At 48.3% G+C, this 18,025-nt stretch overlaps 1 protein-coding gene across 2 annotated transcripts in view; it reads left to right on the top strand.

The window, feature by feature from the left end:
* The first annotated feature begins 6,238 nt into the window (after nucleotides 1-6,238).
* The window catches only part of mrpl1 (mitochondrial ribosomal protein L1), a 58,995-nt gene continuing 47,208 nt past the window's right edge, over nucleotides 6,239-18,025 (top strand). Inside the window, exons 1-3 of one of the 2 annotated variants that reach the window (XM_038791815.1) lie at nucleotides 6,429-6,443; nucleotides 8,697-8,818; nucleotides 13,612-13,717. In XM_038791815.1, the coding sequence (XP_038647743.1) occupies nucleotides 8,743-8,818; nucleotides 13,612-13,717 (182 nt within the window). In that variant the 5' untranslated portion in view covers nucleotides 6,429-6,443; nucleotides 8,697-8,742. Of the gene's footprint in view, nucleotides 6,444-8,696; nucleotides 8,819-13,611; nucleotides 13,718-18,025 lie in introns of both variants that reach the window. The other variant, XM_038791814.1, reaches the window with a different exon arrangement.

The raw sequence follows: 18,025 nt of genomic DNA, 5'->3' as shown, positions 1-18,025 counted from the left end.
GCGCAGTAGCGTTATCCAACCACTAGGGGAGTAGCTCTGGGAGTACTCAGGAACTTGTACTGGGCTCCATGCTTGGCTCTGCCCACGACTCCTCCCCCTAGTGCTGCTGTATAAATACCCTTGTCCAGAGTCAGCCTGAGTTCACTAAGCGTTCATCAACGGGTAACAGGCTGGCTCTGAAGTAAGTCGATTAAAGCCTAGATTCATATCGGAAACACGTGTCTGGTGAATTGATGGTTCCATCAATTTAATCGACTTAAGAACAGTAAAGATCGATCATGGAATCGGCCCTCAAGCCTGGACGCCTGGAACTCGACCCGCAGGATGCAGAGGCTAAAGAAATCTTCTCCCACTGGATGCGGTGCTTCAAGGCCTACCTGGCAGAAGCGAGCACAGCCGAAACGACAGAGGATCAGAAGCTAAGTCTACTGCACGCGAGGGTGAGCTACAGAATCTCTACGCATCTAAACTCGGCCAGCTCATATACTGCAGCGCTAGCAGTTCTCGATAAAATTTATGTAAGGCCTATTAATGAAGTTTACGCTCGCCATGTGTTCACGACTCGCTGCCAGCGGCCGACAGAATCACTCGCCGAATTTCTAAGGGAACTCAATAATTTGTCCAATGACTGTAATTATCAAGCGGTTACCGCAGCTGAACACAGGGAACTTGCTGTACGCGATGTTTTTGTAGCGGACCTCGGGTCTAACTATGTGCGCCAACGACTGCTGGAAAAGGGGGCCTAGGACTTAGAAACGACTGTGGAAGCTGCTACCACGATGGAGGTCTCCTTCCACACCCTTAACACGTTCCCTGCGGACCCCGCGACCCAATCATGGGCCCCCGACCAGCGACTCCTCCAGGCCTGTGCTACGCGGCCGCCCAGCCACCATGCTGCCCCAGCCAGCCACTATGCTGCTCCAGCCTGCCATTTCTGCGGCCAGAACCAGCACCCGCGGCAGCACTGCCCGGCCCGCAACGCGATCTGCAGCAGCTGCGGACGAAAAGGCCATTACGCAAAAGTGTGCCTAGCTAAAAGGGCCCCAGCTTCCAACTCCCCATCGACTCGAAGTAATCGATCCCCTCACTCGCAGGCCCTTGGGGCCCGAAATGCTGCGGCCTATGCCCTGACTCCGCCCCCCCCCCCAGCCATGTGCGATCCATGGGGGCCGCCATCTTGGAAAACCTCCACCCCGCGGCCGGCCATGTGCGACTCATGGGGGCTACCATCTTGGATGCCATCTTCCTCGCCACCCGCCACGTGCGATCCACAGGCCCGATCGGCATCTCCGCGCTCGGACAACTCAGCGGAAGAATACAACTATGAACTCAGACGGCAGTCATCATGGGGCCACTCCAGCACAGCTGATCGAGCCGCCGACTACCCGCAACTCAGCGCGGTCACCCTGGACCAATCAGGACCAAAGAATCTACGAAACTCGATGGCAGAGGTCCATATCTTCGACTCCGGGAGCACTAAGAGCTTCATACACCCAGACCTGGTAAGACGCTGTTCGCTCCCCGTTTTCCCTGTGCAGCAAACTATCTCGCTCGCTTCAGGCTTCCATTCGGTCCAGATCCAAGGGCGCACCGTCGCGACACTCACAATCCGAGGCGCTAGCTACTCTAAATTCAAACTCTACATTTTGCCCGAACTCTGCGCGTCACTCTTATTAGGCCTAGACTTCCAAAGTAACCTCAAGAGCCTCACCCTCAGCTTCGGCGGGCCCCTGCCCCCACTCACTATCTGCAGCCTCGCAACGCTGCGAATCCCCCCCCCCCCTCCTCTCTTCGCCAATCTCACAAGGACTGTAAACCCGTAGCCACTCATAGCAGGCAGTATAGCCTGCAGGATAGGGTATTTATCAGAGCAGAGGTCCGAAGGCTACTCAGTGAGGGGATTATAGAGGCCAGCAATAGTCCCTGGAGAGCTCAGGTGGTGGTCGTTAAGACCGGGGAAAAATTCAGTATGGTGGTCGACTACAGTCAGACCATAAATAGATTTACGCTCCTCGACGCGTATCCCCTCCCCAGGATTGCAGACATGGTAAACCAGATCGCCCAGTACCGGCTCATTTCCACGGTGGATCTGAAGTCTGCATACCACCAGCTCCCAATCCGCCCGGAGGACCGCCACTACATGGCATTCGAGGCCGATGGCAGCCTCTTCCATTTCCTCCGGGTCCCTTTCGGCGTCACTAATGGGGTCTCGGTGTTCCAACGAGCAATGGACCGAATGGTGGACCAGTACGGGCTGCGGGCCACGTTTCCATACTTGGACAACGTCACCATCTGCGGCTATGACCAGCAGGACCACAACGCCAACCTCCACCGTTTTCTCCAGACGGCACAGAAACTGAATCTCACGTACAACAAGGAGAAATGCGTTTTCCGCACAACCAGACTAGCCATCCTCGGCTATGTTGTGGAAAACGCAGTCCTGGGCCCAGAACTCCCCCTCCTCCATTGCCCCAAGGCCCTTAAACGGTGCTTGGGCTTCTTCCCCTGCTACGCCCAGTGGGTCCCTCAATATGCGGACAAAGCCCGCCCACTCTTTAGGGCCACACGATTTCCCCTGTCAGCCGAGGCACACCAGGCCTTCGACGGCATCAAGGAGGACATCGCCAAAGCGGTCATGCAGACGGTGGATGTATCCACTCCATTTCAGGTAGAGAGCGATGCTTCAGAGGTAGCTCTTGCAGCCACGTTAAATCAGGCAGGGAGACCAGTCGCATTTTTCTCCTGTACCCTCTCCGCTTCAGAACTCCGACACTCCTCAGTCGAGAAAGAAGCACAAGCTATTGTGGAGGCTATCCGTTACTGGAGGCACTACCTCACAGGTAGGAGGTTCACCCTCATCACCGACCAAAGATCGGTTGCCTTCATGTTCGACAACTCGCAAAGGGGCAAAATTAAAAACGACAAAATTCTGAGGTGGAGGATCGAACTCTCCACCTACAATTACGATATTAAATATCGACCCGGGAAGCTCAACGAGCCTCCGGATGCCCTATCCCGCGGGACATGCGCCAGCACGCAGATCGACCGATTAAAAGTCATCCACAATGACCTCTGCCACCCGGGGGTCACCCGGCTCGCCCACTACATCAGGGCCCGAAACCTGCCTTTCTCCAACGAGGAGGTAAAAGCGGTCACCAGGGATTGCCCGATCTGTGCGGAGTGCAAACCGCACTTCTATGGACCAGACAGGGCCCACCTGGTCAAGGCTTCTAGGCCCTTTGAACGCCTCGCGATTGATTTCAAAGGGCCACTCCCCTCAACTAACAAGAACGTTTACTTTTTAAACGTCGTAGACGAGTTCTCCCGTTTCCCATTCGCTATCCCGTGCCCCGACATGACCTCCCACACAGTCATTAGGGCCCTGCATAGCATCTTCACCCCGTTTGGTTTCCCCAGCTACGTACACAGCGACCGGGGTTCGTCCTTCATGAGCGACGAGCTGCGTCAGTACCGGCTCAACAAGGGCATTGCCTCGAGCAGGACTACCAGCTACAACCCCAGGGGGAACGGGCAGGTGGAGAGGGAGAACGCGACGGTCTGGAAGACCGTCCTACTGACCCTCCAGTCTAGAAAGCTCCAAGTCTCCCAGTGGCAGGAAGTCCTCCCAAACGCGCTCCACGCTATTAGGTCCCTTTTGTGCACGGCGACCAATCAGACCCCTCACGAGAGGCTCTTCTTTTTTTCCAGGGGCACTACCACGGGCATGGCTGAGGACATCAGGCCCCGTACTTCTGAGGAAACACGTCAGGGCGTACAAAACCGACCCCCTTGTTGAAAAGGTGCGCCTGCTCCACTCCAACACCCAGTACGCATTTGTCAAGTTCCCTGACGGCCGTCAGAACACGGTATCCCTCCGGGATCTGGCACCCGCTGGATCCAGCGCCCCCTCTATCCCCATAGAAGGACCTCTCACCCTACACCCTATGCTGCCGCCCCCTTGCGCGCCTGAGCCCACGAGCTCGCTCCACCAGTTCCGCGCACCCGTGCCGGCCAGCCCCCAGTCGAACCAGAAGAGTATGAAGCTCGGATACAACCCTCCCTGGAGTCCGCCATCGTACCCCAGCACACAACACCCATCCAGCCTCTGCAAGAGGCTGCAACCCCGGTGCTCCGCAGATCACAGCGGACAATTCGACCACCGGACAGACTGTCGTTGTAGGCCACCACCACTTGATTTTTTTTGCAGGTGGTGAATGTAATATATATATAATTCACACTGTCTTTGTAAGCGCAGTAGCGTTATCCAACCACTAGGGGGGAGTAGCTCTGGGAGTACTCAGGAACTTGTACTGGGCTCCACGCTTGGCTCCGCCCACGACTCCACCCCCTAGTGCTGCTGTATAAATACCCTTGTCCAGAGTCAGCCTGAGTTCACTAAGAGTTCATCAACGGGTAACAGGCTGGCTCTAAAGTAAGTCGATTAAAGCCTAGATTCATATCGGAAACACGTGTCTGGTGAATTGATGGTTCCATCACAAGGCATTGGAGAGACCACACCTGGATTATGGTGCACAGTTTTGCTCCCCTTATTTGAGGAAAGATGTTGTGCCATTGGAGGGAATTCAGAGGAGGTTCATGTGGTTGATTCCAGAGATATGGAGTTTGTCGCATGAAGGGAGATTGAACACTTTAGGTCTATACTCTTTAGAGTTTAGAAGAGTAAGGGGAGACCAAATTGAGGTACACAAGATGCGAAAAGGAATGGATAAAGTAGACATGGAGCAGATGCTACCTCGTGTGGGGAATTCAAGAATGAGAGGTCTTAGGATAAGAGGGAGCAAATTTAAAATGGAGTTGAGGAGAAACTACTTCTCCCAAGGGGTTGTGAATCTGTGGAATTTGCTATCCCAGAGTGCGGTGGAGGCTGGGACAGAGTCAATTTAAGAAAGGGTTCGACAGATTTTTAATTGGTAATGGGTTGATGGGTTATTAAGAACTGGCAGGACGGTGGAGTTAAGAGTACGATGAGATCAGCCATGATCGAATGGTGGAGCAGATCCAATGTGCCAAACGGCCTAATTCTGCTCCAATATCTTATGAACGTATAACACATTTGGATCCTTCAAAACCATTATTTGTCACATTTGTTCCCATTGCTGAATGGGAATGGGGAGGTCCTGTCTCATTGGATGTGCGATGGCCATGAATGTACGATCGCCTTTGCCTCACGAATGCTGACTGCGGCTGAGCGAAAGTATGCTCAAATCGAAAAGGAAGGTCTGGGGGTCGTATTTGGTGCGAAATAATCCCATCAGTACATCTATGGCCACCATTTCTTTATCATCATGGATCACAAGACATTGCTGGGCATCTTCTGTGAAAGCAAGGCGATCCCACCAAATAATCCACAAGAATTCAACATTGGGCCTTGTTATTGGCTGCTTATGAATACTCTTCTGAGCACCCCCCAGGGACCCAGGTTGCACATGCAAATGCGGTCCTCCACTGCAGACCGAATCCGCAAACCCCACAACGACAGACCAAGTGGTCCTTAATTTTATCGACTCTTTGCCCATCACCACATTGTGTATTTGTGACTGGATGGAAACAGACCTCGTCCTTGCCAAGTTCCACATCTGGTGCTCCACGGCGGCCAGCATTGACAACTACCAGGGAAATTGATGGCTTTCTCCTCAAAGATAAACAGCAAGCCTCCAGCCTCTGGACCCGAACTGGGGCCGGAGGCAGAGACTTGCCGCTTTTATAAAGAAGCCCTGAGGGGAGGAGCCAGAGGCAGAGCCAACCTGGACAAGCCCAGGCATGTATGATACAGTAGTCCAGACAACACAATCACGTGGTTTACCACACTTGCATCTTTGACTTTGTCTATATATATATATGTTTCTGGAATCTACCTCTTCAGTCACCTGAGGAAATGGCAATGCTCCGAGCTAGTGTTTAACCTGGTGTTGTAAGACTTCTTCTTGTGCTCACCCCAGTCCAACGCCGGCATCTCCACATCAGGAATTCTAAGCATTGTATAAAAGGTTGGCCACCTAGGCACCGATCAGAAAGAGACACGGTAGGGATTACTGGGATGTATATGAACCGTTATTGTCAATAAATCAAGGTTCTTTATTTTACTTGATGTGGATTCCTGTATCCTTATTAAAGATTCCCTCGAACATTTGGACAAAATAATTCAATTCATGTTTCACATACTTTCCAACGACACTGGACGAGAGTCCGCCACATATATTTTTAATTCTCTAATTCAGTGTGACGATTAGTGAGGATTAATGTTGACGCCAGGCAAAGAGCGTGGAACATTCACCGTCCATTGAAACCTGGGCGGACGCTTGTTTGAATGCACAGTTTTGATCTGAAGGAGATAGGAACTGATGTTCGGAGGTCGGCGACTGGAGGGGACACATCAGACAAACGGAACAATCCGGAATTCAGCAGCATGGCGGCGGCCCGAGGTCAGTGAGTGACGTAATGGCGAATGACCCTGGTGCCGTCACAAAGGGAGAGAGAGAGTGTGTGTGAACATCCCGGGGGAAGGGAGAGAGTGTGTGAACATCCCGGGGGGAGGAGAGAGGTGTGAACATCCCGGGGGGGGGGGGGGGGGGGGGGGGGGGGGGGGGGGGGGGGGGGAGAGAGAGTGTGGGGGGGGGAGAGAGAGAGAGTGTGAACATCCCGGGGGAGGCAGAGAGAGAGAGTGAACATCCCGGGAGAGAGAGAGTGTGAACATCCCGGGGGAGGCAGAGAGAGAGAGTGTGAACTTCCCGGGGGGGGGGGGGGGGAGAGAGAGAGAGAGAGAGTGAACATCCCGGGAGAGGCAGAGAGAGAGTGTGAACATCCCGGAGGGGGGGGGGGGGGAGAGAGTGTGTGAACTACCCGGGGGAGGCAGAGAGAGAGAGTGAACATCCCGGGAGAGAGAGAGTGTGAACATCCCGGGGGAGGCAGAGAGAGAGAGTGAACATCCCGGGAGAGAGAGAGTGTGAACATCCCGGGAGAGAGAGAGTGTGAACATCCCGGGAGAGAGAGAGTGTGAATATCCCGGGAGAGAGAGAGTGACATCCCGGGAGAGAGAGAGTGTGAACATCCCGGGAGAGAGAGAGTGTGAACATCCCGGGAGAGAGAGAGTGTGAATATCCCGGGAGAGAGAGAGTGAACATCCCGGGAGAGAGAGAGTGTGAACATCCCGGGAGAGAGAGAGTGTGAACATCCCGGGAGAGAGAGAGTGTGAATATCCCGGGAGAGAGAGAGTGAACATCCCGGGAGAGAGAGAGTGTGAACATCCCGGGAGAGAGAGAGAGTGAACATCCCGGGGGAGGCAGAGAGAGAGTGTGAACTTCCGGGGGGGGGGGGGGGGGGGGAGAGAGAGTGAACATCCCGGGAGAGGCAGAGAGAGAGTGTGAACATCCCGGAGAGGGGGGGGGGGGGGGGGGGGGGGGGAAGAGAGAGTGTGTGAACTACCCGGGGGGGCAGAGAGAGAGAGTGAACATCCCGGGAGAGAGAGAGTGTGAAAACCCGGAGAGAGAGAGAGTGCAAACCCGGAGAGAGAGAGTGTGAACACCCGGAGAGAGAGAGAGTGTGTGAACATCCCGGGGAGAGAGTGAGGTATGTTCCGAGAGAGAACGTGAGCTATCTTCCTGGGGAGGAGAGAGTGAGTTATCATCCCGGGGGACAGACAGAGAGTGAGTTATCATCCCAGGGTTGAGCTGGGAAACACCAAGAGGCAAACATAGGGGCAGCATGGTAGCATTGTGGAAAGCACAATAGCTTCACAGCTCCAGGGTCCCAGGTTCGATTCCGGCTTGGGTCACTGTCTGTGTGGAGTCTGCACATCCTCCCCATGTGTGCGTGGGTTTCCTCCGGGTGCTCCCACAGTCCAAAGATGTGCAAGTTAGGTGGATTGGACATTATAAATTGCCCTTAGTGTCCAAAATTGCCCTTAGTGTTGGGTGGGGTTATGGGGATAGGGTAGAGGTGTTAACCTTGAGTAGGGTGCTCTTTCCAGGAGCCGGTGCAGACTCAATGGGCCGAATGGCCTCCTTCTGCACTGTAAATTCTATATCCCGGAGAGAGAGAGAGTGTGAACTTCCCGGGGGAGAGAGAGAGAGAGAGAGTGAACATCCCCGGGGGAGAGAGAGAGAGAGTGTGAACTTCCCGGGAGAGAGAGAGAGTGAACATTCCCGGGGGAGAGAGAGAGTGTGAACTTCCTGGGGGAGAGAGTGTGAACTTCCTGGGGGAGAGAGAGTGAACATCCCCGGGGGAGAAAGAGTGTGAACTTCCCAGAGAGAGAGAGAGAGTGAACATCCCCGGGGGAAAGAGAGAGAGAGAGTGTGAACGTCCCGGGAGAGAGAGAGAGTGAACATCCCCGGGGGAGAGAGAGTGTGTGAACTTCCTGGGGGAGAGAGAGTGAACATCCCCGGGGGAGAGAGAGAGTGTGAACTTCCCAGGGAGGGGGAGAGAGAGAGTGTGAACATCCTGGGGAGAGAGTGAGGTATGTTCCGAGAGAGGACGTGAGTTATCATTCCGAGAGAGAGAGAGAGAGAGAGAGAGAGAGAGAGACGGAGTGAGTTATCTTTCAGAGGGGTTGTATGAGACCCCCAAAATGCAGTGGTGCTGTTGGGAATGGCATTAAACAGGAAATAAGAGATACATGCGACAAAGGAGAGAGTGCAATAAAGGAACATCTAATTATGATCATGCTTGTGCCCATGCAGATATACATTCAGATAATGTGCAACCAAAACTAGAATTGGCGGAGGAATGTCTGACCTCTGCCTGTGCTGTCCTTGCTCATCAGCTGTGGGACTGAGCCTCTGTTTTGATAATGGGCAGAGTTGTAAGTGTACACAAAACACTTTTCAATCAGTATTGTATTTTACACCTGTGACTGAATAAATCTTTTTACAGAGAAAAAAATTAATTAATTAATGGAAAAAAAATTATGATCATGCTGGGCGAGGGAGAGAGTGAGTGTTTTATCATCCTTGAGGAGGGAAGGAGAGCATGAGAGTCTTATCATTCTGGGGAGGGAGCGAGAGAGAGAGAGAATGAGGGTGGTATCATCCGAGGGGAGTAAGTGTGTGTGTGTGTGTGTCATCCTGAGTGAAGGAGAGTGTGAAGGTGCTATCATCCCAGGGAAGGGACAGAATGAGGTTCTTATCATCCCAGGGAGGGGAGGGAATGAGAGAGAGTTTGGGTTCTATCATGCCAGAGGAGGGAGAGAGTGAGGGTGTTATCCCAGGGGAGGGATGGCGAGAGTGAGGGTGTTATCCCAGGGGAGGGAAGGAGAGAGTGAGGGTGTTATCCCAGGGGAGGGAAGGAGAGAGTGAGGGTGTTCGAACCTTTGTCCTAGATTAATCATAGATTATCATTCAATTTACAGTGCAGAAGGAGGCCATTCGGCCCATCATGTCTGCACCGGCTCCTCGAAAGAGCACCCGACCCAAGGTCAACACCTCCACCCTATCCCCATAACTCAGTAACCCCACCCAACACTAAGGGCAATTTTGGACACTAAGGGCAATTTATCATGGCCAATCCACCTAACCTGCACATCTTTGGACTGTGGGAGGAAACCGGAGCACCCGGAGGAAACCCACGCACACACGGGGAGGATGTGCAGACTCCGCACAGACAATGACTCAAACCTGGGACCCTGGAGCTGTGAAGCAATTGTGCTCTCCTGAATGCTACCGTGCTGCCCTTAAGAACAAATTAATCTACACTCCATCATTCTACGGTAATCCATGTACCTATCCAATAGCCGATTGAAGGTCCCTAATGTTTCGACTCAACTACTTCCACAGGCAGTGCATTCCATGCCCCCACTACTCTCGATAAAGAACCTACCTCTGACATCCCCCTATATCTTCCACCATTCACCTTAAATTTATGTCCCCTTGTAATGGTTTGTTCCACCCGGGGAAAAGTCTCTGACTGTCTACTCTATCTATTCCCCTGATCATCTTATAAACATCTATCAAGTCGCCCCTCATCCTTCTCCGTTCTAATAAGAAAAGGCCTGGCACCCTCAACCTTTCCTCGTAAGACCTATTCTCCATTCTAGGCAACACCCTGGTAAATCTCCTTTGCACCTTTTCCAAAGCTTCCACATCCTTCCTAAAATGAGGCGACCAGAACTGCACACAGTGCTCCAAATGTGGCCTTACCAAGGTTTTGTACAGCTGCATCATCACCTCATGGCTCTTAAATTCAATCCCTCTGCTAATGAACACTAGCACACCATAGGCCTTCTTCACAGCTCTATCCACTTGAGTGGCAACTTTCAAAGATCTATGAATATAGACCCCAAGATCTCTCTGCTCCTCCACATTGCCAAGAACCCTACCATTAAACTTGTATTCCGCATTCATATTTGTCCTTCGAAAATGGACAACCTCACACTTTTCAGGGTTAAACTCCACCTGCCACTTCTCAGCCCAGCTCTGCATCCTATCTATGTCTCTTTGCAGCCGACAACAGCTCTCCTCACTATCCACAACTCCACCAATCTTCGTATCGTCTGCAAATGTACTGACCCACCCTTCAACTCCCTCATCCAAGTCATTAATGAAAATCACAAACAGCAGAGGACCCAGAACTGATCCCTGCGGTACGCCATTGGTAACTGGGCTCCAGGCTGAATATTTGCCATCCACCACCACTCTCTGACTTCTATTGGTTAGCCAGTTCGTTATCCAACTGGCCAAATTTCCCACTATCCCATGCCTCCTTACTTTCTGCATAAGCCTACCATGGGGAAACTTATCAAATGCCTTTCTAAAATCCATGTACACTACATCCACTGCTTTACCTTCATCCACATGCTTGGTCACCTCCTCAAAGAATTCAGTAAAACTTGTAAGGCAAGACCTACCCCTCACAAATCCGTGCTGACTATCCCTAATCAGGCAGTGTCTTTCCAGATGCTCAGAACTCCTAACCCTCAGTACCCTTTTCATTACTTTGCCTACCACCGAAGTAAGACTAACTAGCCTGAAATTCCCAGGGTTATCCCTATTCCCTTTTTTGAACAGGGGCACGACATTCGCCACTCTCCAATCCCCTGGTACCACTCCTGTTGACAGTGAGGATGAAAAGATCATTGCCAACGGCTCTGCAATTTCATCTCTTGCTTCCCATAGAATCCTTGGATATATCCCGTCAGGTCCGGGGGACTTGTCTATCCTCAAGTTTTTCACAATGCCCAACAGATCTTCCTTCCTAACAAGCATCTCCTCGAGCTTACCAGTCTGTTTCACACTGTCCTCGCCAACAATATGGCCCCTCTCATTTGTAAATACTGAAGAAAAGTACTCGTTAAAGACCTCTCCTATCTCTTCAGACTCAATACACAATCTCCCGCTACTGTCCTTGATCGGACCTACCCTCGCTCTCATCATTCTCATATTTCTCACATATGTGTAAAAGGTCTTGGAGTTTTCCTTGATCCTACCCGCCAAAGATTTTTCATGCCCTCTCTTAGCTCTCCTAATCCCTTTCTTCAGTTCCCTCCTGGCTATCTTGTATCCCTCCAGCACCCTGTCTGAACCTTGTTTCTTCAGCCTTACATAAGTCTCCTTCTTCCTCTTAACAAGACATTCAACCTCTCTTGTCAACCATGGTTCCCTCACTCGACCATCTCTTCCTTGCCTGACAGGGACATACATATCAAGGACACGTAGTATCTGTTCCTTGAACAAGTTCCACATTTCACTTGTGTCCTTCCCTGACAGCCTATGTTCCCAACTTATGCACTTCAATTCTTGTCTGACAGCATCGTATTTACCCTTCCCCCAATTGTAAACCTTGTTGCACTTGCCCTGTTGCACGCACCTATCCCTCTCCATTACTAAAGGGAAAGTCACAGAATTGTGGTCACTATCTCCAAAATGCTCCCCCACTAACAAATCTATCATTTGCCCTGGTTCATTACCAACAACCAAATCCAATGTGGCCTACTTGTGACAATAAGCGATTTTCATTTCATTTCATTTCATTTCATATGAAAGAGTAATGGTACTGCACTAGCAATCCAGAGATCATCAATCAACCATGACAAACTGAAACTAACTTCAATAAATCTAGTCATTTGTGAACAGCAACATGAAAAATGACAGTGACAGCTGTCAGCTTGCAATGAAAACCCAATTGATTCATTTAATACTTCAGAGAATGAAATCGTTCATTCCTGCTTGCTCTAGGACTACAGTCCTATCGTATTTGGTTAATATCTAAAGGCCTCGTTAGCCAATCAGTTCTTATTTAAAGGCAGCCGCAAGCCACCTTCTGGTGAACAATAAATGTGGCCTTGTTAATGTCAGCCACATGCCAAGAACAAGTGACGAAACCTTGGCTAAGTGTCCAACATTTCCATCTGTGTGGCCTTTGTAGTTTGATTTTTGGAAATTTTATTTTCTGATTTTACTTAAGTGTTGAATTGTTTCTTTATTGATTGCTAAGAAATTTGAATAAATTCAAATACTTTGCATCTAAGAACCCTCGAAACAAAGACTTTGTGGATCTGTAGGATATAAGTAGGCCAGTCAGCCCAACTGGTCTATACTGAAGCTATGATGAAGCTACTCCTGCTTCAGTGACCACTTCCAACTCTGTCTCCACTATAATTGTAATATATATTTACCTAGTGCCTTCGACGTAATCAAATGTCCTAAAGCACTTCACAAGAGTATTATTGAAGAACACAGATACATAAGGAAATATAAGTCAAGGTGGTAGGTTTTAAGCAGTGTTTGAAAGGAGGAAAGCAAGGTGCAGAGGTGCATCAGAGGGTTTCCAGAGATTGGGGCCATGGCAACTATAGACACAGCCACTGTTGACGGAGGAAATTAAATCATAAGAGGCCAGAATTAGTGCGGTGCACGTATCTCGGAGGGTTGAGAAGCTGGAGGAGATTACAGAGCTAGGGAGGGGTGAGGCCATGGAGGGATTTGAGAACAAGGATGAGAATTTTAAAACTATTGCTTGACCAGGAGCCAATCTAGGTAACGTCAGCAAGCACATGAGTTAATGGGGGAACAAACCAAAACCAAACTTTATACACCATTATTATCTGCTTCAGCTACTCCTTTGGCAGCAGGTTTCACTCGTGTAACGAAATACTTATTAAATTATTAGTTCTGTTCATGGTGTCCTACTTTTATACCTACTCGTTCTTCACATGTTCTCCATTTACTCACATGAAAACAGTTTCACTACAGCCACATTATTTAAACTGTATATTTTTACACCCTTCCGCTGTAGTTGGACAGTTTGGTCGCTGAGAAACTTGGAGTTAATCAGAATGTATTACCCAAGGCACAAGGTTTTTTGCAGAGTTAGATGAGACAGATTTGCTTCAAAATGTGTTGTGTTTCTCGAGCAGTATATTTTTACACCGTGACAGTTGGGAGGTTTGAACACTGGACAACGGTTGGTTTATTTCACAAAAATGGCTTCAGTTGCTGCAAATTAGCGACGACTTTACTTTTAAGACTTTATTTAGATATGAATGAAGAAATATGATTGTTTTTGTATTTTTGTTCACTTTACCACCTAAAGAATCTTTAATGGATGAGTATCTAAATGTAATATTTTGAATGAATTTCATATTTTTTTCTTATCTTTCAGTGTTTACACGATGCCACAAGCACATATTAATGGGAGGTCAAAACATTACTGGCATGTCCGCTTTATTGAAGAAAAACCTTCCGGTCAGACATTTTGCTGCTGTGAAGTATGACTTCTCAGACTTTATATTATTTTGTGTAGGAGGAATATAAATGATCTTGTTTTTTTAATGCATGCCCTGTAAATTACTATTCTGCATGAGAGTTTTATTAATCATCATTATTTATTAAAAGTGGAGATATGGGGATATACATGCACAATCGTTCAAGGTGGCAAAACAGGTTGAGAAAGTGGTTAAACTAGAGCATTGAGTACAAAAGCAAAGGTGTTATGGCAAACCTATATAAAACACTGCCTCCACCTCAACTGAAGTATTTTTTCCAATTCTGGGCTTTGGAAAGGATGTGAAGGCTTTAGCGTGGGTGCAGAAAAGATTTATGAGAATGGTTCCAGGGATGGGGGACATAATTGTATGGATTAATTTTAATACAATAGTTTAAACATGGTGCTAACAGGATTCTAAAAGCGGGAATACATTTTGGTTTAGATCATGGATGGGCACCTGAGATCTGTTGCTTGCAAGTTCTGCCCCATGTTGGAACTTCAAAATGCTTCATGTGTCTTGGGGTGTGTAGGAAGCATCTCCAGCTGCTTGAGTTCGAGCTCCGGACTTCTGACCCTGAGGGGCACAGAGTCACTGCGCAGCATTGGAGAGGCGGCGAGTTTCCAGGATAGGACATTCCACAAGGTGGTCACCCACACACACTGAGAGTTCAGGATAGTAATTGGCTGGCCAGGAAGTGCAGGATTCTTAGGATGTGTGCCACTCTCAACTGAGTACTAATCCTTAGGGACTACTGAGAGTGATGCAAGGGATAAATGATTGGGTTGTGAGGGAGGGGGGCAGGGGGCTGGAGGGAAGCAGGAGACTGTAGAACTGCAGTTATAGGAAATTCCATAGTCGAGGCATTAGTTGTTTTTTGTAACCATTACCATGAGTTCTGCATGGTATGTAGCCTCCCTGATGCCAGGAGAAAGGACATCACAAAGTGGGTGCAGAATATTTTGTAGGGGAAGGCAATGAGCCAGTGACATAGAGAGGGAGACATTGAAGTCCTCTGGTCATATTTTGAGGTTCCAGGGACGAAGCCAAAAAGTAGGACCTCAAAGGTAGTCATCTGGATTGCTACCAGTGCCATGCATTAACGAGGGTAGAAATTGAATATAGGGAGGATCAATGTGTGGCTTGAGGCGTGGTGCAGGAGGGGGGGCCTCAGATTGTTGGGGCATTGGAACCAGTTCCAGAACAAAAGGCATCAATTTGAAATGGGTTGCACCTCAATAGGACTGGGACCACTGTCTTTACAGTGAGGTACGCTAGTGTGGTTGGGGAGATTTTAAACGAAATTGGCAGGGGGACAGCACTCGTGGATAGAAATCGAAAAGAGGAATAAGGTGTATAAAGGCTTGAGCATGTTGGATAGTACTGGAGAAGGAAGCAATATCATGTCAGATATGACCAGACTAAGAAGGACTATGAAAAATATAAAGACAGGTTTACAGTGCATGTATATAACCAGACAAAGTTAGAAGTAAGTGCTGGTGAGCTACAAGCACAAACAGCCATGTGGGAATATTGTGTATTTGGAATAACGGAAAATGGCTTAAAAATAACGAGGACTGGGAGCTTAATCATAGATACAAAATGTTCAGAAAGATACAGAAAGAAGAAGGGAGGTGGGGTGGCAGGATTGATTAGGGAAGCTATTGTACTGTTAGAAAAGAGAATGATCTTGAAGGAGCAAGATTGGATCCATTTAGTTAAGAATTGAGAAACTAAAAGGATATGATCGCGCTTGTGGGGTATTCAATGGTCCTCCAAGTAGTGAGACGGAGATAGCGGAAAGATCTGCAAGAAAATCATGAAGATTTGCACGATCTAGAGTGGTGATAACGGTGCACTTCAATTACTCAAATATCAATCGGAATAATGTTAGAGGAAAGGAGAAGGAGGAATTTCTGAGAAGTGTTCTTGAAAACTTTGTTGACCAGTATGATCTCGGTCCAGCTAGGAAGGACGCATTGCCGAATCTGGTGCTGGGGAATGATGTGGGCCAAGTGTCTGCGGGGAGCACTTGGGTAAGAATGATCATCCTATCACAAGCTTTAGATTAGTAATGGTGAAGAACAAGGAGAAATCTAAAATGGAACATTTAAATTGTCAGAGGGCTAACTTAATGATATGAGAAGAGGTCTAGCCAGGGTAAAAGGGAATGAAAGTTTGACAAGAAAAGCTATCGCAGAATGGGTGATCTTCAAGAAGACTGAGGTGTTTCAAGTAGAGGTTAGGTACTCCTTATCACCAAGTGGGAAAAGCAGAGGAAGCAAAGCTTTGACTTCTTGGATGATGCAGATAGAAAACATGAAACAAAAATAGATGCATGTCAGCTGAACTCTTCAAGCAAAAAGCAGGTCAAATACAGTAAGTTAATAGGGTAAGTGCAAGTATGATTGACAAAGAGAGAATATGAGAGTACGGTGGCAGTTAACTTAAAAGATAACCCAAAAATAATCTTCTGGTATGTGAATAGTAAACAGGTAGTTAAAGGTAGGCTGGGGGCAGAGTTGGGTCAAAGAAGGTGCAATATTTTTAGAGTTTCCAGGTTAAGTAGGAATACAAAGTACTCATTTTGTATTTGTGTTTACACAGGGAGAGGGTGTTGATAAAATATTGGCAGAAGCAGAGATAATAGAGGCAGTGAATGGGATAGATGTACAATGGATGTGCTGGAGTGAATAATTTTATCTGGTCTGCCTGGCTTGCATCATTGGTTGCTTAGGGAAGTGGGGTGGAGATAGCAGACGGGCGTGTCATAATCTTCCAGGTTTCCCAAGATACATCAGAGCTACCTGAGGATTGGAAAGGCAAATCTGACACCCTTGTTCAAGAAAGGGTGCAAGAACATTCCTGGTAACTACATGCTAGTTAGTTTAGAATCAGTGGCGGGTAAGGTTTTAGAAGCAATAATCAAGGGCAAAATATGCACTTAGAGAGGGTTGAGTTAATTAAGGAGGGCCAGCACGGATTGTATTAGGAACACATGTTTGACTAATATGATTGAATTTTTATTGATGAAGTAACAGAGGAGATTGATGAAAGGAATGCAGTGGATGCTGTCTTTATGGATTTTAAGAAAAAACTTGATAAAGTATCACATAAAAGGCTGGTTAACAAAATTAAAACTCAGCTTGAATAAAATATTGTCTTTAGGACAGAAATATGTTTGTAAGAAATAAAATTCAATCGATAATAAGAAACGATTTAAGGTCGGAAGGCGTAGAATCTGCGTGGGTAGAGTTGAGGAATCGCAAAGGAAGAAAGACTCTGATGGGAGTTGTGTACAGGTCCCCTAGCAGCAGTCAGGATGTGGGGCAGAAAATAAATGAGGAGAGAGAAACGGCAATATTATAATAATAATAGGGAAGTTCAATGTGCAGATGGACTGGGAAAATCAGGTTGGTCACAGATCACAAGAAAAGGAATTTGTGGAATGTCTACGAGATGATTTTATGGAGCAGCCTGTGGAGGAACCCACTAGGGAACAGGCAATTACGGATTTGATGATGTGTAATGAGGCAGACTTGACGAGAAAACTTAAGGTGAAGGAACCCTTGCGGGGGCAGTGACCATCATATGATAGAATTTAGCCTGCAGTTTGAGAGGGAGAAGCTGTAATCCAATGTAATGGTATTACAATTGACTAAAGGTAACTGCAAAGACCTGAGGGAGGATTTGGCCAGAATTGATTGGAAGGGGAGCCCAGTAAGCCCAGCAGTGGAACAGCAATGGCAGGTGTGCTAGAGGGTTATTCGGGAGGCACAACAGAAATGCTATGTTAGCATTCATGTCGAGAGGGCTCGGATACAGAGCAGGGATGCACTACTGAGGCTGCATAAGGCTCTGGTCAGACCCATTTGGAATATTGTGAGCAGTTTTGGGCCCCGTATCACAGGAAGGATGTGCTGGCCTTGGAGAGGAGGTTCACAAGAATAATCCCCAAAATGAAGGGCTTGTCATATAAGGAGCAGTTGAGGACTTTGGGTCTGTACTCGATGGAGTTCAGAAGGACGAGGGGGTGTCACATTGAAACTTACAGAATACTGAGAGGACGAGGTAGAGTGAACATGGAGAAAATGATTCCACTAGTAGGAGAGACGAGAACTCGATGGCACAGCCTCAGACTGAAGGAACGATCCTTTAAAACTGAGATGAGGAAGAATTTCTTCAGCCAGAGGGTGGTGAATCTGTGGAACTCTTTGCCGCAGAAGGCTGTGGAGGCCAATTCACTGAGTGTCTTTAAGACAGAGAGAGTTAGGTTCTGAGGGGAGGGTACCCTGTTTCTCCAACACAAAA

Source organism: Scyliorhinus canicula, chromosome 3 (assembly GCF_902713615.1).
Source record: "Scyliorhinus canicula chromosome 3, sScyCan1.1, whole genome shotgun sequence".
Lineage (NCBI taxonomy): Eukaryota > Metazoa > Chordata > Chondrichthyes > Carcharhiniformes > Scyliorhinidae > Scyliorhinus > Scyliorhinus canicula.
This window is presented reverse-complemented; position numbering and strand designations above follow the sequence as displayed.